This window comes from Eleutherodactylus coqui, chromosome 6, assembly GCF_035609145.1.
Source record: "Eleutherodactylus coqui strain aEleCoq1 chromosome 6, aEleCoq1.hap1, whole genome shotgun sequence".
NCBI lineage: Eukaryota > Metazoa > Chordata > Amphibia > Anura > Eleutherodactylidae > Eleutherodactylus > Eleutherodactylus coqui.
The window spans coordinates 81,185,058-81,208,280 of NC_089842.1; the positions used below are offsets into that span (position 1 = coordinate 81,185,058).

General features: G+C 47.3%; 1 protein-coding gene across 3 annotated transcripts in view; it reads right to left on the reverse strand.

The window, feature by feature from the left end:
• The window catches only part of LOC136632276 (sialic acid-binding Ig-like lectin 14), a 33,608-nt gene extending 16,547 nt beyond the window's left edge, over positions 1 to 17,061 (reverse strand). For 2 of the 3 annotated variants that reach the window (XM_066607052.1, XM_066607051.1), the window contains exons 1-3: positions 17,053 to 17,061; positions 16,246 to 16,330; positions 9,502 to 9,607 (exon numbers count right to left, since the gene is read on the reverse strand). In XM_066607052.1, coding sequence (XP_066463149.1) covers positions 9,502 to 9,607; positions 16,246 to 16,326 — 187 coding nt within the window. In that variant the 5' untranslated portion in view covers positions 16,327 to 16,330; positions 17,053 to 17,061. Of the gene's footprint in view, positions 1 to 9,501; positions 9,608 to 15,566; positions 15,616 to 16,245; positions 16,331 to 17,052 lie in introns of those variants that run through there. The other variant, XM_066607053.1, reaches the window with a different exon arrangement.
• Between the last annotated feature and the right edge of the window lie 6,162 nt (positions 17,062 to 23,223).

Sequence of the window (23,223 nt, forward strand, 5' to 3'; positions counted from 1 at the left end):
GCTGTGCTGTGATTGGTTACTATTTTTTTATACTGCTGAGGTAAAATGAAAGCTGTGCTGTGATTGGTTGCTATTTCTTATACTGCTGAGGTAAAATGAAAGCTGTGCTGTGATTGGTTACTATTTTTTTATACTGCTGAGGTAAAATGAAAGCTGCACTGTGATTGGTTGCTATTTCTTATACTGCTGAGGTAAAATGAAAGCTGTGCTGTGATTGGTTACTATTTTTTATACTGCTGAGGTAACATGAAGGTGCGCTGTGATTGGTTGCTATTTCTTATACTACTGAGGTAAAATGAAAGCTGCGCTGTGATTGGTTGCTATTTCTTATACTACTGAGGTAAAATGAAAGCTACGCTGTGATTGGTTGCTATTTCTTATACTGCTGAGGTAAAATGAAAGCTGCGCTGTGATTGGTTGCTATTTCTTATACTACTGAGGTAAAATGAAAGCTGCGCTGTGATTGGTTGCTGTGGACAACACAGGTTTTCCTTTGGACAAGTTTCATAACAGTGCGGTGCAGGGGTCATTTTTGTGGCCCATCCTGTATATTCCAGGACTGCTAGTCATAAAATCGCAGTCCGGCGCAGGGTATATCACCTAGTATTTCACATCAGTGGGGAAGGCAGCGTCGGGGCAGCAACAGACAAGGGGCATCAGCCAACCACCTACAAACTACTCCCTTCTTTTTATGTGAAAACGTATACAAATATATATGTTTTTTACAGGATACATTTTTATAAAACATACTCCAAATGGGGTACACGGCTCCATTCACTTCTATTATGAGGTGGACGGCTCTTTGGTGGCCATTTTTATAAGGTTTCCATTACATTAGCAATACATAATAACGTAGCTGACTGCTCTATTCTATACTACAAATAAAGCGGAAATAACCGGGAACCTTGTATAACGGACACCCAAGAGGCTTCACAATAGAAGTGAATGTCCCCATTTGTTCCCGTTCAGGTAATCCGTCACAGCGCTGTCCTCAGCAGCTGTCTCAGGTCACCCGAGCGCAGTCACAGTGCGAGTACAATAACGCCGTGGGCACGCTCCCTTAGGGCTCCCACACACTTGCGATTGCATTTTTTGTTAACACGCTTGTCAATGGGACTTTCTATTGTAAAAAAACGCAACGCACGCAACTGCGTTTTTGGTGCATTGCGTTGCGTTTTTAATAGAGATGAGCGAGCACCAAAATGCTCGGGTGCTCGTTACTCGGGACGAAAATTATCGCGATGCTCGAGGGTTCGTTTCGAGTAACGAACCCCGTTGAAGTCAATGGGCGACCCGAGCATTTTTGTATATCGCCGATGCTCGCTAAGGTTTCCATTTGTGAAAATCTGGGCAATTCAAGAAAGTGATGGGAACGACACAGCAACGGATAGGGCAGGCGAGGGGCTACATGTTGGGCTGCATCTCAAGGTCCCAGGTCCCACTATTAAGCCACAATAGCGGCAAGAGTTGGCCCCCCCCTCCCAACAATTTTTACTTCTGAAAAGCCCTCATTAGCAATGCATACCTTAGCTAAGCACCCCACTACCTCCAACAAAGCACAATCACTGCCTGCATGACACTCTGCTGCCACTTCTCCTGGGTTACATGCTGCCCAACCCCCCGCCCACCCCCGCACGACCCAGTGTCCACAGCGCACACCAAATTGTCCCTACGCAGCCTTCAGCTGCCCTCATGCCACACACTGGCCTCATGCCACACCACCCTCATGTCTATTTATAAGTGTGTCTGCCATGAGGAGGAACCGCAGGCACACACTGCAGAGGGTTGGCACGGCTAGGCAGCGACCCTCTTTAAAAGGGGCAGGGCGATAGCCCACAATGCTGTACAGAAGCAATGAGAAATATAATCCTGTGCCACCGCCATCAGGAGCTGCACACGTGGGCATAGCAATGGGGAACCTATGTGCCACACACTATTCATTCTGTCAAGGTGTCTGCATGCCCCAGTCAGACCGCGTTTTTTTATAAATAGTCACAGGCAGGTACAATTGGGAATCCCCAACTCCGCAATGGGAATTCCGTGTGCACCCACAGCATGGGTGGCTCCCTGGAACCCACCGGCTGTACATAAATGTATCCCATTGCAGTGCCCTGGACAGCAGAGCTAACGTCAGATAAAATGCAGGTGGGCTTCGGCCCACACTGCATGCCCCAACCTGACCGGGCTTTTTAATTCATAGACACAGCAGGTACAACTCCCTATTGTGAAGTCCCTGTGGACCGGCAGCATGGGTGGGTGCCAGGAAGCCACCAGCGGCACATAAATATATCCCATAGCATTGCCCATCACAGCTGAGGTAATGTCATGTTTAATGCAGGTGGGCTTCGGCCCACACTGCATGCCCCAGTCAGACTGGGGTTCTTTAGAAGTGGACACATGTAGTTACAACTCCGTGTGGACCGACAGCATGGGTGGCTCCCTGGAACCCACCGGCGGTACATAAATATATCCCATTGCATTGCCCATCACAGCTGAGGTAATGTCATGTTTAATGCAGGTGGGCTTCGGCCCACAGTGCATGCCCCAGTCAGACTGGGGTTCTTTAAAAGTGGACACATGTAGTTCCAACTCCGTGTGGACCGACAGCATGGGTGGGTGCCAGGAAGCCACCGGCGGTACATAAATAAATCCCATTGCAGTGCCCAGCACAGCTGATGTAAAGTCAGCTGTAATGCAGGTGGGCAAAAAATTAATTGGATTACACTGTAGGCGGGGGCCCCAAAAAATTGGTGTACCAACAGTACTAATGTACCTCAGAAAAATTGCCCATGCCCAACCAAAAGGGCAGGTGAAACCCATTAATCGCTTTGGTTAATGTGGCTTAATTGGTAACCAGGCCTGGAGGCAGCCCAGTTAAAATAAAAATTGGTTCAGGTGCAAGTTTCAACGCTTTAATGAGCATTGAAATGTATAAAGATTGTTTAAAAAAATTATATGACTGAGCCTTGTGGGCCTAAGAAAAATTGCCCGTTCGGCGTGATTATGTGAGGTTTCAGGAGGAGGAGCAGGAGGAGGAGGAATATTATACACAGATTGATGAAGCAAAAATGTCCCCGTTTTTGATGGTGATAGAGAACGATGCTTCCATCCGCGGGTGCAGCCTACGTATTGCTTAGGTATCGCTGCTGTCCGCTGGTGGAGAAGAGAAGTCTGGGGAAATCCAGGCTTTGTTCATCTTGATGAGTGTAAGCCTGTCGGCACTGTCGGTTGATAGGCGGGTACGCTTATCCGTGATGATTCCCCCAGCCGCACTAAACACCCTCTCTGACAAGACGCTAGCCGCAGGACAAGCAAGCAGCTCCAGGGCATACAGCGCGAGTTCAGGCCACGTGTCCAGCTTCGACACCCAGTAGTTGTAGGGGGCAGAGGCGTCACGGAGGACGGTCGTGCAATCGGCTACGTACTCCCTCACCATCCTTTTACAGTGCTCCCGCCGACTCAGCCTTGACTGGGGAACGGTGACACAGTCTTGCTGGGGAGCCATAAAGCTGTCAAAGGCCTTAGAGAGTGTTCCCCTGCCTGTGCTGTACATGCTGCCTGATCTCTGCACCTCCCCTGCTACCTGGCCCTCGGAACTGCGCCTTCTGCCACTGGCGCTGTCGGATGGGAATTTTACCATCAACTTGTCCGCCAGGGTCCTGTGGTATAGCATCACTCTCGAACCCCTTTCCTCTTCAGGAATCAGAGTGGAAAAGTTCTCCTTATACCGTGGGTCGAGCAATGTGTACACCCAGTAATCCGTAGTGGCCAGAATGCTTGTAACGCAAGGGTCACGAGAAAGGCATCCTAACATGAAGTCCGCCATGTGTGCCAGAGTACCTGTACGCAACACATGGCTGTCCTCACTAGGAAGATCACTTTCAGGATCCTCCTCCTCCTCTTCCTCAGGCCATACACGCTGAAAGGATGACAGGCAAGCAGCATGGGTACCCTCAGCAGTGGGCCAAGCTGTCTCTTCCCCCTCCTCCTCATCCTCCTCATGCTCCTCCTCCTCCTCCTCAACACGCTGAGATATAGACAGGAGGGTGCTCTGACTATGCAGCGACATAGTGTCTTCCCCCGGCTCTGTTTCCGAGCGCAAAGCGTCTGCCTTTATGCTTTGCAGGGAACTTCTCAAGAGGCATAGCAGAGGAATGGTCACGTTAATGATTGCAGCATCGCCACTCACCATCTGGGTAGACTCCTCAAAGTTTTCAAGGACCTGGCAGATGTCTGCCAACCAGGCCCACTCTTCTGTAAAGAATTGAGGAGGCTGACTCCCACTGCGCCGCCCATGTTGGAGTTGGTATTCCACTATAGCTCTACGCTGCTCATAGAGCCTGGCCAACATGTGGAGCGTAGAGTTCCACCGTGTGGGCACGTCGCACAGCAGTCGGTGCACTGGCAGATGAAACCGATGTTGCAGGATGCGCAGGGTGGCAGCGTCCGTGTGGGACTTGCGGAAATGTGCGCAGAGCCGGCGCACCTTTCCGAGCAGGTCTGACAAGTGTGGGTAGCTTTTCTGAAAGCGCTGAACCACCAAAGACATGGGCCAGGCATGGCACGTGCGTGAGGCTGCCGAGCTGCAGAGCCGCCACCATGTTACGCCCGTTGTCACACACGACTATGCCCGGTTGGAGGCTGAGCAGCGCAAGCCAGCGGTCGGTCTGCTCTGTCAGACCCTGCAGCAGTTCGTGGGCCGTGTGCCTCTTATCTCCTAAGCTGAGTAGTTTCAGCACGGCCTGCTGACCCTTGCCCACCGCTGTGCTGCCACGCCGCGCGACACCGACTGCTGCAGACGTGCTGCTGACACATCTTGATTGCGAGACAGAGGTTGCGGAGGAGGAGGGTGGTTTAGTGGAGGAAGCATACACCGCCGCAGATACCACCACCGAGCTGGGGCCCGCAATTCTGGGGGTGGGTAGGACGTGAGCGGTCCCAGGCTCTGACTCTGTCCCAGGCTCCACTAAATTCACCCAATGTGCCGTCAGGGAGATATAGTGGCCCTGCCCGCCTGTGCTTGTCCACGTGTCCATTGTTAAGTGGACCTTGGCAGTAACCGCGTTGGTGAGGGCGCGTACAATGTTGCGGGAGACGTGGTCGTGTAGGGCTGGGACGGCACATCGGGAAAAGTAGTGGCGACTGGGAACCGAGTAGCGCGGGGCCGCGGCCCCATCATACTTTTGAAAGCCTCCGTTTCCACAACCCTATACGGCAGCATCTCCAGGCTGATAAATTTGGCTATGTGCACGTTTAACGCTTGAGCGTGCGGGTGCGTGGCGGAGTACTTGCGCTTGCGCTCCAACACTTGCGCTAGTGACGGCTGGATGGTGCGCTGAGAGACATTGGTGGATGGGGCCGAGGACAGCGGAGGTGAGGGTGTGGGTGCAGGCCAGGAGACGGTAGTGCCTGTGTCCTGAGAGGGGGGTTGGATCTCAGTGGCAGGTTGGGGCACAGGGGGAGAGGCAGCGGTGCAAACCGGAGGCGGTGAACGGCCTTCGTCCCACCCAGTGGGGTGCTTGGCCATCATATGTCTGCGCATGCTGGTGGTGGTGAGGCTGGTGGTGGTGGCTCCCCGGCTGATCTTGGCGCGACACAGGTTGCACACCACTGTTCGTCGGTCGTCTGCACTCTCAGTGAAAAACTGCCAGACCTTTGAGCACCTCGGCCTCTGCAGGGTGGCATGGCGTGAGGGGGCGCTTTGGGAAACAGTTGGTGGATTATTCGGTCTGGCCCTGCCTCTACCCCTGGACACCGCACTGCCTCTTCCAACCTGCCCTGCTGCTGCCCTTGCCTCCCCCTCTGAAGACCTGTCCTCAGTAGGCGTAGCAAACCAGGTGGGGTCAGTCACCTCATCGTCCTGCTGCTCTTCCTCCGAATCCTCTGTGCGCTCCTCCCTCGGACTTACTGCCCTTACTACTACCTCACTGATAGACAACTGTGTCTCATCGTCATCGTCCTCCTCACCCACTGAAAGGTCTTGAGACAGTTGCCGGAAGTCCCCAGCCTCATCCCCCGGACCCCGGGAACTTTCCAAAGGTTGGGCATCGCTCACGACAAACTCCTCCAGTGGGAGAGGATTCGGAACCATTGCTGCTCATTCTGGGCAGGGGCCCGAGAACAGTTCCTGGGAGTCTGCCTGCTCCTCAGAATGTGTCATTGTAATGGAGTGAGGAGGCTGGGAGGAAGGAGGAGCAGCAGCCAGAGGATTCAGAGTTGCAGCAGTGGACGACGCAGAACTCTGGGTGGTCGATAGATTGCTGGATGCACTTTCTGCCATCCACGACAGGACCTGCTCACACTGCTCATTTTCTAATAAAGGTCTACCGCGTGGACCCATTAATTGTGAGATGAATGTGGGGACGCCAGAAGCGTGCCTCTCTCCTAATCCCGCAGCAGTCGGCTGCGATACACCTGGATCAGGAGCTCGGCCTGTGCCCACACCCTGACTTGGGCCTCCGCGTCCTCGCTCGCGTCCACGTCCTCTAGGCCTACCCCTACCCCTCAGCATGGTGTATTAGCAGTAGTGCAGAAACAGAATGCTGTAATTAAATGTGCCGCTTATTGGCCTGTGGTTGGAGGCTGACTTCGCTTACGGAACGCACAGCAGAGCCAGGAAATAATTTTGCACAAGCCTGCTGTAACACTTAGCTGGCTGCGTATGAATTAGGACATCTACCCCCAGCAGAGACCCAGTACAGTGAGGACGGTCACAGGCAGCCCAAATAGATGTTTTTTCCCAAATGTTTTTGGAAAAGCCCACTGCCTATATTCTATAAATATGTCTTCTGTCCCTGCCTCACCACTACTGGCCCTGGAGTATGTAAAATAACTGCAAACTGTTGCTCTGTGGACTGGAATACAGCGGTAATGTAACAGCCAACACAGAGCCAGGAAATAATTTTGCGCAAGCCTGCTGTAACACTTAGCTGGCTGCGTATGAATTAGGACAACTACCCCCAGCAGAGACCCAGTACACAGAGGACGGTCACAGGCAGCCCAAATAGATGTTTTTTCCCAAATGTTTTTGGAAAGGCCCACTGCCTATATTCTATAAATATGTCTTCTGTCCCTGCCTCACCACTACTGGCCCTGGAGTATGTAAAATAACTGCAAACTGTTGCACTGTGGACTGGAATACAGCGGTGATGTAACAGCCAACACAGAGCCAGGAAATAATTTTGCGCAAGCCTGCTGTAACACTTAGCTGGCTGCGTATGAATTAGGACAACTACCCCCAGCAGAGACCCAGTACACAGAGGACGGTCACAGGCAGCCCAAATAGATGTTTTTTCCCAAATGTTTTTGGAAAGGCCTACTGCCTATATTCTATAAATATGTCTTCTGTCCCTGCCTCACCACCACTACTGGCCCTGGACTATGTATAATTACTGCAGGGCGCAATGCTCTGCACGGCCGATATACAAAAAAAAAAAAAATGTGCAACACTGCAAAAAGCAGCCTCCACACTACTGTACACGGTTAGATGTGGCCCTAAGAAGGACCGTTGGGGTTCTTGAAGCCTAAAATACTCCTAACGCTCTCCCTATAGCAACTCCAGCAAGACAGCACTTTCCCTGATCTCTGTCACCATGCATCTGTGGCGAGCCGCGGGAGGGGCCGATTTTTATACTCGGGTGACACCTGATCTCCCCAGCCACTCACTGCAGGGGGGTGGTATAGGGCTTGAACGTCGCAGGGGGAAGTTGTAATGCCTTCCCTGTCTTTCTATTGGCCAAAAAAGCGCGCTAACGTCTCAGAGATGAAAGTGAAAGTAACTCGAACATTGCGTGGTGCTCGTTTCGAATAACGAGCATCTCGAACACGCTAATACTCGAACGAGCATCAAGCTCGGACGAGTACGTTCGCTCATCTCTAGTTTTTAACATTAGAAAGTCCCATTGACAATCACATTAACAAAAAACGCAATCGCAAGTGTGTGGGAGCCCTTATAGATATTTCTATGCTGAGCCAGAAGGGTTTGAACTTAGTGGCCCAGAGCCTGAGGCTGCACTACTGAGACATTGTAGCGTCCCTTCTGATTTCTGCCCGCTGCACCATTATCATGGCGACCTTGTCAATTTAAATCACTATTCACATCAATCTTCCTTCTATAATCAGTCATGGTTGGCCTTAGCTACATGCAACCTACCGTATGTGGTCGCACAGGGCGCCAGACGCCGGCTTGTGGGGTTGTATTTATGTACTGAGGTTGGGTCTGGTGTTGTATATATGTACTGAGGTTGGTTCGGGTGCTGTATATTTGTACTGAGGTTGGTTCTGGGGTTGTATATATGTACTGAGGTTGGTTCGGGTGCTGTATATTTGTACTGAGGTTGGTTCTGGGGTTGTATATATGTACTGAGGTTGGTTCGGGTGCTGTATATATGTACTGAGGTTGGTTCTGGGGTTGTATTTATGTAATGAGGTTGGTTCTGGGGTTGTATATATGTACTGAGGTTGGTTTGGGTGCTGTATTTATGTAATGAGGTTGGTTCTGGGGTTGTATATATGTACTGAGGTTCGTTGTGGTGCTGTATATATGTAATGAGGTTGGTTCTGGGGTTGTATATATGTACTGAGGTTGGTTCGGGTGCTGTATATATGTACTGAGGTTGGGTCTGGTGTTGTATATATGTACTGAGGTTGGGTCTGGTGTTGTATATATGTACTGAGGTTGGTTCGGGTGCTGTATATATGTACTGAGGTTGGGTCTGGTGTTGTATATATGTACTGAGGTTGGGTCTGGTGTTGTATATATGTACTGAGGTTGGTTCGGGTGCTGTATATTTGTACTGAGGTTGGTTCTGGGGTTGTATATATGTACTGAGGTTGGTTCGGGTGCTGTATATATGTACTGAGGTTGGTTCTGGGGTTGTATTTATGTAATGAGGTTGGTTCTGGGGTTGTATATATGTACTGAGGTTGGTTTGGGTGCTGTATTTATGTAATGAGGTTGGTTCTGGGGTTGTATATATGTACTGAGGTTGGTTGTGGTGCTGTATATATGTAATGAGGTTGGTTCTGGGGTTGTATATATGTACTGAGGTTGGTTCGGGTGCTGTATATATGTACTGAGGTTGGTTTGGGTGCTGTATATATGTACTGAGGTTGGTTCGGGTGCTGTATATATGTACTGAGGTTGGTTTGGGTGCTGTATTTATGTACTGAGGTTGGTTCGGGTGCTGTATATATGTACTGAGGTTGGCTCGGGTGCTGTATATATGTACTGAGGTTGGCTCGGGTGCTGTATATATGTACTGAGGTTGGTTCGGGTGCTGTATATATGTACTGAGGTTGGTTTGGGTGCTGTTTATAAGTACTAAAGTTGGTTTATTGTGAATATATGTACTAAGGTAGGTTCATGCTGTATATATATATATGCTTTCTGCATGATCAGGATATAGACAGACTGCCTATCAATCTTTCTATATTCTAATGTCTAATACCCAAAAACAGCCAACCAAGTTTTGTACATAAGCAGTGTATTCTTCTACTTACACATCCAGAGCTGAGAAAGAACGACAATTGCAAAATACACCTTGTTCCTGTCAAAGCTTTCCAGCCTCATCTTGACACCGATGATTGCAGTTCTCCTATTTAGGATCTGATAATCAACAAAGATAACATCCAAATATCATTTAGTACCATTTTTGAATTACAGATAAGCATCATTGATTGTAGGCATTAAACGGCTTACGTTTTACTAAGTTCAGCATTATCTGTACATTTGCCTACACAGTGACACCAGAGTGACTAGATGTCACATAGCAATAAATAAGATTTTTGTAAAGTTCTGTTCTCAAAAGTTTAACCCCTTAACGACCAGCCCATAGTGTTTTTACGTCCTCCCGAAGTGGACTCTATTCTCTGAGGACGTAAAAACATGCTTCCTGCAGAGAATAGTGCCCCTCGGGCTGTGGACGTGACAGCTCCATGCTGTCGGTGTCCGCAGGTAGCTGACAGCATGGAGCTGTCATCCCGGGCTGTTCGGAGCCCCCCCCCCGGCATTGCGATCGGCGCTATGCAATGGATAGCGCCGATCGCAAAAAAAGTAAATAAAAGTACATAAAAGTTAAAGATTCAGCTGCTCTGATGGATCGGATCCATCGGAGCAGCTGAAATTACTCACCCAGGTCCTGCACGCTGCTCCCCGCTCTCCTGCCGCTCCGGGGCCCGAAGCCGGTCTTCTGCGCATGCGCGCCAGGCGGCATTACGTCAGCCGCATGCGCAGAAGGCCCGGCGGCGCGGGAGATTTAAAATCTCCTGGCTCCCGGCTCCTGTAGGTAGCCGGGAGGCAGGAGATGTCAGCGGGGACTGCGGTGAGCGGTCCCCGGTACCGCGATCGCCGTTATCCAATGGTTAGCGGCGATCGCGAAAAAGTTAAAAAAAAGTTTTAAAAAAGTCAGTTTCACCTCCCCTCATGGATCGGATCCATGAGGGGAGGTGAAAATACTCACCCCCAGTCCTCAGCGGTGTCCCGATGTCCCGGGACCCGAATCCCCGTCTGCGCATGCGCGCCCGATGATTGACATCGGGCGCGTGCACAGACGGGCTCGAGCCCCGGGGAATTTAAAATCCCTCTGCTTCTGGCTGCCATGTGTAGCTAGGAGCAGAGAGATTATACCGGGGACATGATCACTGTCATCCAATGGATGACAGTGATCATGTAAAGTGAAAAAAAAGTGTAAAAAAGTAAAAAAAAAAAAAAAGTAAAAAAAAGTTTTTAAAAGTTTAAAAAGCGTACGTTTCATCTCCCCTCATGGATCATATCCGTGAGGGAGGATGAAAGTACGTACCTAAGGCCCCCAGATTTATCCGCGGACCTTACCACAGCTTCTGCACACGCGCCCGTCGCCAAAATGGCGGGCGCATGCGCAAAAGCTGTGGATTGCCAGGATAATTTAAATTCTCCCTGCTCCTGGCTACAAAACGTAGCCAAGAGCATGGAGATTTAATGGGGGTCCGCGGTGAGCGGTTCCTGGTCACGTGTTCGCCATTATCCAATAATGGCGATCACGTAAAAGTAAAAAAAAAAAAGTGAAGTTTCATCTCCCCTCACTGATGCGATCGGTGAGAGGAGATGAATCTTTTTACCGGAGGCCTGCGTATTTGAATCCCGACGCGATCTTCCTCCGTGGACCTTCCAGGATTCTGCACATGCGATTGCCGGCAAAAAGCCGGACACATGCGCAGGAGTCAGGGAGCCCAGGAAACTTAAAATCTCCTTGCTCCCAGCGACCAACGGTCACAGAGAGCCTGGAGCAGTGACCAGGGGCCTCGTTGAGCGGTCCCCGGTCACGTGATAAAAAGGTAGCGATCTACCATAGGCCGGTCTCACATGACCGGATAGGAATGACGGATTCCGCATGCGTCTGATCCGCGGTAATACGCAGATCAATCGCATTGGATTACACAATTCCGCTCACATTAGCGGGTCAGAATTGCGTAATCCACTCGCAGAAAAGAGAACGCAGCAGGTTCTATTTTACTGCGGAATCGGCAACATAGAGCCCATTGTGCTCCATGGTCGCGGATATACCCGCAGTCCATACGCAACTACATTGTATACGGGCTGCGGGTACCCGCGTCATCGCTAAGCGATGGTGCGGGAAATACAAACAAAGGTGTACTGTGCATGACCGCCTGTGTGAGTAGGCAGTTATGCGCAGTACATTACGCGGCCGTACGCAGGGTCACAGCTGGGCTCACAGATGGGATCCGCTGCGGGCCTCTGCAAGCGGATTCCGCCTACGGCTGTGTGAGCCCGGCGTTATTCAGACCGCTACCAGTAATACGTAATTTACAAGAAGCCCCGGGAACGCTCGCCTTCCTGCAGTTCCAGGAGCACCTTGTTGAGCGTCTTCTGTGCGAGACCGCCGCACCTCATCAAGCTTACGAAGACTCACAGAGCGCCACTTTTTACACCCCATACCCGCTACTGAGGTCACTAAATACCCCCAAAAAGCATGAGAGGAGGGGGGATACCCGGTTTTATTGCCCCATGGGCCCATTCCAACCAGCCTCCGTAATTACCCCTGTCTTCGGAAATACTACACAGTTCACATTTTTACTTTTATCTAAGATTTGCGAACGCCAAAAAGGGCGTGGAGGGGGAGGGGGGGAATTTTTAGGGAGTCAATCTTTATTCTGTACAAATAAGCAATGGGGCCTGGAATTTATTCAGTTGTGCCCTAAAATCCAACAGGTGTTCCGTCCTTTATAGGCCTTGCCATGCGTTCTGTAAGTAGATTAGGGCCACAATGGGTATGTTTCTGAACTCGGGACAAACGGGGGTATCCATTTTGGGGTGAACGTCTTCATTCCTATGTGCACTGTACAAAAAAACTGTTTTTAAATTGAAAAAATTGCCAAAAAAATTGAAAATCGTAACTTTTTCCTTCTGCTTTGCTTAGATTCATTCAAATACTGTGGGGTCAAAATACGCAGTACACCCCTAGATGAATTCGTTAAGGGGTCTAGTTTTCAAAATGGGGTCATTTGAGGGGGTTCTTTATAGTTTTGGCCGCTCAGTGGCTCGATAAGTGGGCAATGGGGCCTGAAATTTATTCAGTGGTACCCTGAAATCCAACGGGTATTCCTTTCATTGTAGGCCTAGCCATGGGTCCTGTAAGTCTATTAGGGCCACAATGGGTATGTTTCTGAACACGGGACAAACAGGGGTATCCATTTTGGGGTGAAAGCCTTCATTTATATGTGTGCTGTACAAAAAAAACTGTTTTTAAATTGACACAATAGCCCAAAAAATGAAAATCCTATTTTTTTCCTTTTGCTTTGCTTGAATTTATTCAAAAACTGTGGGGTCAAAATATGCAGTACATCCCTAGATAAATTCGTTAAGGGGTCTACTTTTCAAAATGGGGTCATTTGTGGGGGTTCTATATGGTTTTGGGCGCTCAAGAACTCTACAAGTGGGCAATGGGGCCTAAAAGGACTTCAAGCAAAATCTATGTTCTGAAAGCCACCGATTGCTCCTTTTATTTTGGGCCCCGTTGTGCATGCGGACATAAGATTAGGGCCACAATGGGTATATTTCTGAAAACAGCACAAACAGGGGTATCCATTTTGGGGTGTAAGTCTTCCTTCATATGTGTGCTGTACAAAAAAAGCTGTTTTTAAAATGACAAAATTGCCAAAAAAACAAAAATCCAAATTTTTTCCTTTTGCTTTGCTTGAATTTATTCAAAAACTGTGGGGTCAAAATGCGCAGTACACCCCTAGATAAATTCGTTAAGGAGTCTAGTTTTCAAAATGGGGTCATTTGTGGGGGTTCTCTATGGTTTTGGGCGCTCAAGAACTCTACAAGTGGGCAATGGGGCCTAAAAGGACTTCAAGCAAAATTTGTGTTCCGAAAGCCACCGGTCGCTCCTTTCATTTTGGGCTCCGTTGTGTATCCAGACATAAGATTAGGGCCACAATGGGTATGTCTCTGAACACGGGACAAACAGGGGTATCCATTTTTGGGTGCAAGTCTTCCTTCATATGTGTGCTGTACAAAAAAAGCTGTTTTTAAAATGACAGAATTGCCGAAAAAACGAAAATCACAATTTTTTCCTTTTGCTTGGTTTGAATTCATTCAAAAACTGTGGGGTCAAAATATGCAGTACACCCCTAGATAAATTCCTTAAGGGGTCTAGTTTTCAAAATGGGGTCATTTGTGGGGGTTTTCTATGGTTTTGGGCGCTCAAGAACTCTACATGTGTGCTATGGGGCCTAAAAGGACTTCAAGCAAAATTTCTGTTTTGAAAGACACTGACTACTCCTTTCATTTTGGGCCCCGTTGTGGACTCAGATATAACAATAGGGCCACAATGGGTATATTTCTGAACACGGGAGAAATAGGGGTATCCATTTTGGGGTGTAAATCCTGATTTTCATGTAAACTATAGGAAAAAAATATGTCTTTAAAATGACAGATTTGCAAAAATATGAAATTTTACTTTTTCTCCTCTAAATTGAATTAATTCCTGAAAAAAAACTGTGGGGTCAAAATACTCATGACACCCCTCAGTGAATACATTAAGGGGTGTAGTTTTTAAAATGAGGTCATTTGGGGGGGTATCTATTATTCTGACACTCATGAGCCTTTCCAATCTCGGCTTGGTATAGGAAAACAAAGTGTTCCTCAAAATGCTAAAAAGTAATGTTAAATTTGTACGTCTCCTAAATAGTTAAAAAAAAACGAAAGTTTTTCCAATGTGCGCCCAAAATAAAGTAAACGGGTGGAAATATAAATCTTAGCAAAAATTTCTATATTATGTTTGCACATATTTAAGATATTGCAGTTGGAAATGTGAAAAAATGACGATTTTTTCAAAATTTTCCCAATTTTGGCGCTTTTAATAAATAAACACAATTTCTATCGGTCTATTTTTTCCGCCTAAATGAAGCACAACATGTGGCGAAAAAACAATGTCAGAATCGCTTGGATATGCAAAACCTTTCTGGTGTTTTTCCATGTTAAAGTGACACATGTCAGATTTGCAAAATTTGGCCTGGTCATTAAGGCGCAAACAGGCTTGGTCACTAAGGGGTTAAAATCCAAGCCAGCTTGGTGATCAGTGAAAGAAAGCTTCAACCAGCCATAGATTTCCCCATACAGCACCTACTACAGGTAAGGTGCAGAATTACATGTCAATTATTTATTGTTTCACACATGGCAACAATCAAAAACTGCGGTAGAGGATAGATAGCAATACTATAATGGACACTAGTAATACAGAAAGCTTTAACATCGCCATTCCAATAGGCTGTGAATATCTCTGGCACACAGACTAAGAACACTTATATGGTGCCTAATAAGTTACATTTCTCAAAACAGATAATTGAATTTTTTTTTATATTTTGGAAATTTTGGAATTTGAGCATTTCAGCCTCCATGAACTTCCTTCAGCTTTGAAAAATTCCAGTGATGCTTATGCATGTATTATGTATGGCCAGAGCTTGAAACAGAAAGCCAGGTATGTAATAATGAATCAGAACATCCAAATTTCACCAGTTTTACTCAAAACATATTGAAGGTGCAAATTTTTTAAAATATTCTGTATATTTCAGAGTGAAGAGTCGTAGCCTGACTTTCCTTTACCAGGAGCTATTATGCCCACTAGTTCTGTATTACAAATACTCAGGCCATAGCAGAGTAGCTTGGTAATGCCCATTTGGCACCCAGAATGCAGGGAACATACCTCTTAGCCCTTTAGCTATGCAACAGCTAACTGTAACACACTTATGAGACTATAACCCAGCATACTGTACAATAGTGGACCCCAATATGTGGCACCCAGCTGTAGTAAAATTACAGCTTTCAGCATGTTGATATAGTCACATGTTGGTAGTTGTAGTTGTACAGCAGCAAGTGTCCTACAAGTGACCACTCCTGTGTAGCATAAGAAGTGCATGTTCTATCAGTAATGAAACTTTGCATTAAGATGTTATAACAGATATTAGAAATTCTTAGATGACAAAAAACGGTCACTGAAGTCTAAACATATGAAAATAACAACTTCTATCCATAGAGAGAGAATACGGAAGAAGAACTAACTTACCCGCAGTCAGTTCCAGTTTGTGGAAAGTTCAAAAGCCAAAAATAAGAACATGAACACTGCGGTAAACACGTACAGGAGAGTGACAACTGCCATCTAGTGGTGAGTCATAAAATGACGTGGTGCCTATAAATGTAGCTACTATTTAGTCAACCCACCAAAGTGAGATTTTCCCTTCATTTGATTGTGATGAATTTCAGTTAGGTATTTGCACAGTCATTGGGATAAATTGGATGTAATTTGCTGTATTATCTACTAAACACAAAGAATCTATGTAAGAAAAAGTTAAAGGGGTCTTCCCATGACTTAAAACTGCTATACAACCACTCTGCACTTCCTGGTTGCTATTGACCAGGACATGTGACTATTGCAGCCAATTCTTGACCCAATCCCTAGCAGTGACCTTCTATAGTCAGTGATTGGCAGTGAGTGGTCAGCAGCAACCAGGAAGTACAGAGTGGCTGTGAAGCAGTTTGAAGTCATGGAAAGACTCCTTTAAAGAAAAAGTTCAACACTGTGTCCTTTTTTGTCCAATCTTCTGATCAATTTCTTATATAGTTGTATTTTTATATAGATTGGAGCTTGGGTTTTCTGATACATGGGGGCTTATTAAAATAATGGAAATGCCTAGATGTCTCAAATGTAACTATGGCAGCTTTGGCAGGGGATAACGTGTTCTCACTCTTGTTTTCAGAACAGACCAGAATGGCTTGATGATGGTCCCGTGACTGCTGGCCGGGGAAGATGCTGAACCTATCTTCATGTTCCTGAAACCAAACCTGGACATAGTGAACTGCATGGATAGGGGCATTATACTGGTAAACATAATCTCTTTCAGGAAACAATGTCTGCATCTTTAATAGGATTTGATTGGCCGAAATGTCAGTATTCATTGGCAGTCACTCTCCCAATTAGATGAAACAGAAAGGGAGGTGACACAGATTACATATTAGAAAACACTTTCTAAGGGTGCATTCACACGAGCGCATAAACGGCGCGTTTTTGCGCCCAATCGTATAAACGTGACCATCTGAGGCATTAGTTTCCAATGTATTAGTTCGCACGGGCGATTTTACGGCGCGTAAAAACGGCAACCCGGAAAAAAACAGAAACATATGCGACCGAAATACGCGCCAACGCATATTCGATGGCCGAAAAGATAGTTTGCAAAGTAGGAACAAACGATAATACGCTTTCTAGCTCTGGTCGTGATCGCCGAAAAACGTTCTTTCCGGCGATTAAACGCTGCGCACGAGCGAACGTAAATACGCCTACGCTCGTGTGACCGCGCCCTAACAGTGAGGCTTCTTTCCCATGAGCGTATATCAGCCGGCTGCTTTCACGGCCGGCGGATATACGCTATGATGGGAGAGAGAAAATTGGTGAACAGGTGCACAAACGTTTGACTTGTGCGCCTGCATGGGTCCCGGCAGATATGCGACGAGACTACCATGCCATTGCCCCTTTTCCCTCCCTATCGCAGGCTCACCTCTCTTCTCCTCCCTGTTCGTTCTTTGCAATGGGGCGGAGCTAAGTGCCGGCCCATCTCGCTTCCCCCCATTGATGGCTATGGACAAGGGGCAGAGAGAGGGCGGGAGCTTAGCTCAGCCCACATGTCCTGCCTCTTGTCTGTACATCATGAGCCAAAAAGACGAATGGCTAGGATGTGCAGAGATACAAATGAATACACAACCTGGATCCTTCCCACAAAACTTTATGCTCCTCCGGCTCTACAACATGCTGCTTGCTTTTTCGACAGCTGACAGTCTCCCTTAAAAGCCCATTTTTATGTCAGTAATCACTCTCCATGACATGGGCCACCTAGCTGACATTTGTGTATGCAAATGTCACCCACGTGGCAGATCTGATGAAGGCTCGCGAAACATGTTTTAAGGAACCATTTTATCTGAGCTGATCGATCCATACTGTTATGAGGAAGTTGTAATGTATTGATTGATGCTTAATGCGTACAAACACACAACCGCAGTCTGTTTCACGGTAAAAAATGTTTACAACTTAAAAAAAATAAAAAAGATACAAGACTGAACAACAAGGTAACTGGGACGCCAGGAAACACTACATAGTAGCCCAGCTAATGGACCAGCAGAAGAATACTATACGGGCCCCAACTGCACCTGACTGCATAGAAGCAACAGATCCTGAGTTTTCTGCAGATGCTGGAGAGAAGAGATGGCACCGTCCATGAGTCGGAGTGACTTAAATCTCGCGGTTTGGTAGCAGGCCTCTCCCCACTGTAGGAGGGAGGAAATGTCTTCGGTGAAACCTCCGGTTACAGACAGCAGTGCTGCAACCTGTATAGCAATGCGCCGGAGTGCCTCAAAGAAATACACCTCCTCCTGAGCAGGGGGAAAGTCTTGCAATGCGTAAAGAAAAGAATATCAGTGACACAGCCCATTTTTAAAAGCTATACTTAATAAAGAACAATTATAGTAATCAGTGTGCGAAAGGGCATGCGACAAGTATGAAACAGTGCTTTCCGCTCCCTGACCTTTGAGGCCCAGAAGGTATTGGTTATTGGGCCAGGAAAGTCACTGAACGGGAAGTGCGGCTACCTACTCACTGCAACCCCTGTTCCTGTACCCCAGTTATACAACATTAACACTGGACAGGCTGTAGGGCAATCGATGCCCAACAACTCATCCCCCTGATGCTCGATATAGTGGTATTACATAGGAAGCATTTTCCCCCGCCCACCTCCATTCTCTTTAGGCCACTTTCACACGTCCGGAAAAAAAATGTAGGAGATTTGTGCGTTGCGAGAAACAAATATCACACTAGTATAAACCCATTCTTTTAAATGGGCTTAAATAGATAAGTGATTTTTTTCCTCGCATAGCAGAGTGGGTAAAGATTGCAGCAAGTTTTAACTGTGGGCGTTTCCTCAGAATGCCTAGCCCATTGTTCTAAAAGGGTCTGGAAAACACATCGCATGACGTTGGATGTGCACGCAAGCCCAATGCAAGCTGTTACGCGTATCCTGGACTGCAACAAAACTCTGTGAAGATTCGGTACCGGAGCATTCAGGACAGACATGTAGGCTTTCTATACAGGTAGCTAGATGCAGGAAAAGAAAGACACAAGAGGTAGCGATGAGAGTAGGGCACCCTGAACCCCCCTGACATAACCCACCTCACAGCGGAGCACCTGTCCTGAAAGGGACAACCCCACTACTTCATCGGGGAAAGGTCCAGGGTTAGAGAGGAACCAGAATACAGTAACCAGGGACAAACAGGAACTGACAGTAAATAAACGACTACTGCAAAACACAGAATACAGACAGGCACACATACTTGACAATGAATACTGGAAAAAAAAGAAAAAAAACAAAAAAAAGAACCTGCAACTCCCAGCCAGGAAGAGCTAGGTTATATAGGGGGCAGACAGAAATTGATTGGCTGACAGAGCTGTCAATCAGGAGCCACTACCTCAGCTAACAGCTGCAGGACTAATGAACTAGTAAGCACAGGAGATATTAACCCTAGCTAATCAGAATAGGACCCACAGTAGCAAAGGTGTGCTGGCAGAAACTTGATAGTGTGCTGGCTCAATGTGACACAGGATGTTTTCTTTAAATTATTTTTAACAATTTTTTTTAAAGAGGGAAACAAGAACTTGTGATGGTTGGATCGCTCCTCCAGTATGATGTACTACTGATCTGACTTGCAATCTATCAGGCCACGCCACAGGCATGGTTTGTTATGGAGGCTGCAGGACTCAAGGAGAGTCGTGCAATCTGCACTCGTTGCCCGAGTGTGAATAAGCTGCTGTAAACAATTACGAGACACAGGGCAGGGGTCTACCACCACGACATCAGGCTCCTCCACCATTGGTGAAGCATCCGGCTTAGGGGTAAAAAAGTGTGTTAACCCCAAAATTCAGGACAGGGAAAACATTAGCAATGTCATAAGAGAGAAATGTTCTCCCTAAGTACAGAAAACAGAGCGTGGACAGCGCCCACATCTTATTCCGCGCAGCTGCACTGTCTGTATAGCAATGGATAGATATTTGTCAAGACAAATGGGAAAACTGCAATCCGACACTAAAAACCATTCCACCCCCCCACCCCCACCCCCACCATTAACCCCTTCCCACTCCATGACGTAGCGGTACATCATGGAGCTGCGGGGTATGTATGAAGAGAGGTTGCGTGGCTGCGTTTTTTGTTAGCGTGATTGTCAATGGGACTTTCTAATGTTAAAAACGCAACGCAACTTGCGTTTTTGGTGCATTGCATTGCTTTTTTAACATTAGAAGTCCCATTGACAATTGCGCTAACAAAAACCGCAGCGTTACAAAAACGCAGTGTGTGGGAGCCCTTAAATATGAACACAAAATTGCATTCCAAGATCCTGATATCTCGATTGGTACCTGTGATACCCTCTTCGATCCATAAAGAACAAGTAGGCTTCATTCCAGGACGCGAAGCTAGAGATAATACTTTAATATCACTCTCGCTGATTTTGCGGGTTCACATCTCTGGGGATCCTCTATGTATTTTGTTGATAGATGCAGAGAAAGCTTTTGATAGAGTTCACTAGGGGTTCCTAGAGGCGACCCTGCAAAAGATAGGTATGGGTCCCCGATTTCGAAACTGGATTATAGCCCTATACAACCATTCAACAGCAGAGGTTCGACTTAATGGATCGCTATCATCACCATTAGGAATTAAAAATGGTACCAGACAGGGATGACCTCTGTTCCCCTATATATATATATATTCTAAAAATGGAGGCTCTGGCGAACGCACTTAGAAAAATCCTAATATACAGGGAATCCAAATCGTATAGCATGAACATAAATTAGCTCTACTTGCCGATGATCTACTAATGTACGTAACAAACTCTAGAATTGCTCTTCCAACCATCCTAAAAGAATTTTTAAAATTTGGAAAAGTCAACAACTTCAATGTCAATATTCACAAATCAGAAATTCTCAATATAACCCACCCAACCAAAGAAGCATCTCAATTAAAATGCATAATACCACTTCGCTGAAATTAAGACACCATTAAATAGCTGGAGATATACTTTTCGGCTGATCCGACCCAGCTATTCAAGTGAAACTATAAACCTACGCTTGCGTCACTAGAGACAGATTTACAGAAATGGTGACCCCATACGCTTTCCAGGTCTGGCAAGATTAACGTACTAAAAATGGACTTTTTCTCTAAATTCCTGTACACATGCTAAACTCTCCCCATCAAATTACCCAGATACTACTTGTCCCAAATCCGTAGAGTCACAATTTGTCTGGGGTATCACCAGACCACGGCTCAGTTTCAGAACACTTATACAAAAAAAGAGACGAGAGGGGCGGTCCTGCAAAACTTCGCCTTATACCACGGTGCTGCCATATGTATTTTGGGCCTCAATCATAATCGCTGTTCCAAATTATGGGAAGAGATGGAGCAAGACTCCATTCAAAGCACAGGGTATCTTTTGGCTACCTTGCTGAGCATTTCGACAAATACCCAATTTAACACCACTCTTGAGCAATCTGTTAGATACATGGAATAGACTAGCGATGCGCTTAAAGGGGTTGTCCGGCCATAAACATTAGGTCTCATTACTTCTGTTTGCCCAATACAATGCACTTTGTAATATACATTGTGCATTGTAAATTAGGCAAACAGAAGTTATTCACTTACCTTTTGGGGTGCCCCCCCCGTGTTGCTCCTCGGTTGCCATTGGTTCTGACAAGTCTCTTGTCCTCTTCTTGTCGGGCCAGCTCCAGGTGTTCTCTGCACGAGGACGCGCTTCTTCTACTCCGCGCATGTGCAGTAGATCTTCTTCTGCCGGCTGCTTCAGGAAGCTCTGGTCTGCCTGCAGGGGACGCGCGGCCGCGGGATCTTCAGCTGACAGGTAAGGGGAGTGGAGGAGGGGGAGTGGAGTGCCGGTCTCTCACGGGGGAGGGGTGCTGCGAGCTGTCAGTAGTCAGGGGTGGGGGTGGGGAGGTGTAGGGGTGACAGACCTGTCAGTCTGTAGTCCCGGGATGGTGGTGAGGGGAAGGTGGGGGAGCTGCTGGTCGGAGCTGTCAGCCAGGGGGGGGGGGGGGGGGGGGTTAGGAGGAGGATGCTGGTCGGAGCTGTCAGCAGGTGGCTTGCGGGGGGCGGGGGCTGCTGGTCGGAGCTGTCAGCTAGTGGCTTGGGGGGGGGGGCACTGGAGGGGGACACTGTGGGGTGCATGTGTGTGGGGGCAGTGTGGAGGGGGCGCTGTGTGTGGGCACTGTGAGGGCGGGGGCATGTGTGTGTCATGCTTGGTGCTACTTTCACTTTCAATAGCAGAGGATCGCGATTCTCTGCTATTGAAAGTGCTGCTAGAGATCACGATCTGCTCCTACAGCTCTGACAGGTGTAGCAGGAGATTCCTTCATCTCCTCATCATGTCCCCTTATTACTGGACACTCTGACACTGTTGTCAGTGCTGAGGGGACATGCCGGGGAGATGAAGGAATCTCCTGCTAACAGCTGTCACAGCTCTAGCAGGAGATCTCACTGCTCTCCCTGCCCTCTCATTGCTCTGAATGGGGTCGGACGGCTGCCGGCTCCATTCAAAGCAGTGAAGCGTGCGTCTGCATTATGACGCCGGTCCTCCAGTCATGTGACCGGTGTCATCAGGAGCGCGCACTGAGGAGAGAGAGGCAGCAGTGCATCATGGGAACTACCCAGCAGCGCCATCTTTGGAAAATTCTTCAGGCAAACTTTATAAAGGGAAGAAAAGGAATAAAAAGGTGAGCAGAATATCGATTTTTATGGGAAAGGCTGTTGTGTGTGATGCTTCTACTCCACAGGGCATTAATGGGGAAAAAAAAATCAGTTTGGGCGGCGGACAACCCCTTTAAGTCTGGTATCCCGATCCGGCCCACTCACACCCCTCCCGGGCAACCAAAACTTTCACTGCAGCAGTCACATGTCACGGTCAGCAGCAACCAATAAGTAGAAAGTGGCTGTGAAGCAGTTTGAAGTCATGGGAATAGCACTCTAAAGAAAAACGTTCAACACCATGTCCTTTTTTGTCCAATCTTCTGATCAATTTCTTATATAGTTGTATTTTTACATAGATTGGAGCTTGGGTTTTCTGATACATGGGGGCTTATTAAAATAATGGAAATGCCTAGATGCCTCAAATGTAACTTGTAGAACCAACTTTGGCAGGGGATAACATCTTCTCACTCTTGTTTTCAGAACAGACCAGAATGGCTGGATGATGTTCAGGTCCTGTGACTGCTGGCGGGGAAGATGCTGAACCTATCTTCATGTTCCTGAAACCAAACCAGGACATAGTGAACTGCATGGATAGGGGCATTATACTGGTAAACATCATCTCTTTCAGGAAACAATGTCTGCATCTTTAATAGGATTTGATTGGCCAAAAAGTCAGTATTCATTGGCAGTTACTCTCCCAATTAGATGAAACAGAAAGGGAGGTGACACAGATTACATATTAGAAAACACTTTCTAACAGTGAGGCTTCTTTCCCATGAGCGTATATCCGCCGGCTATTTTCATGGCTGGCGGTTATACGCTATGTTGGGAGAGATAAAATTGGTGAACAGGCGCACAAGTCAAACGTTTGTGCGCCTGTTTAGACGGCATCGGTCCCGGCAGATATGCGCCAAGACTACCATGCCATTGCCCCTT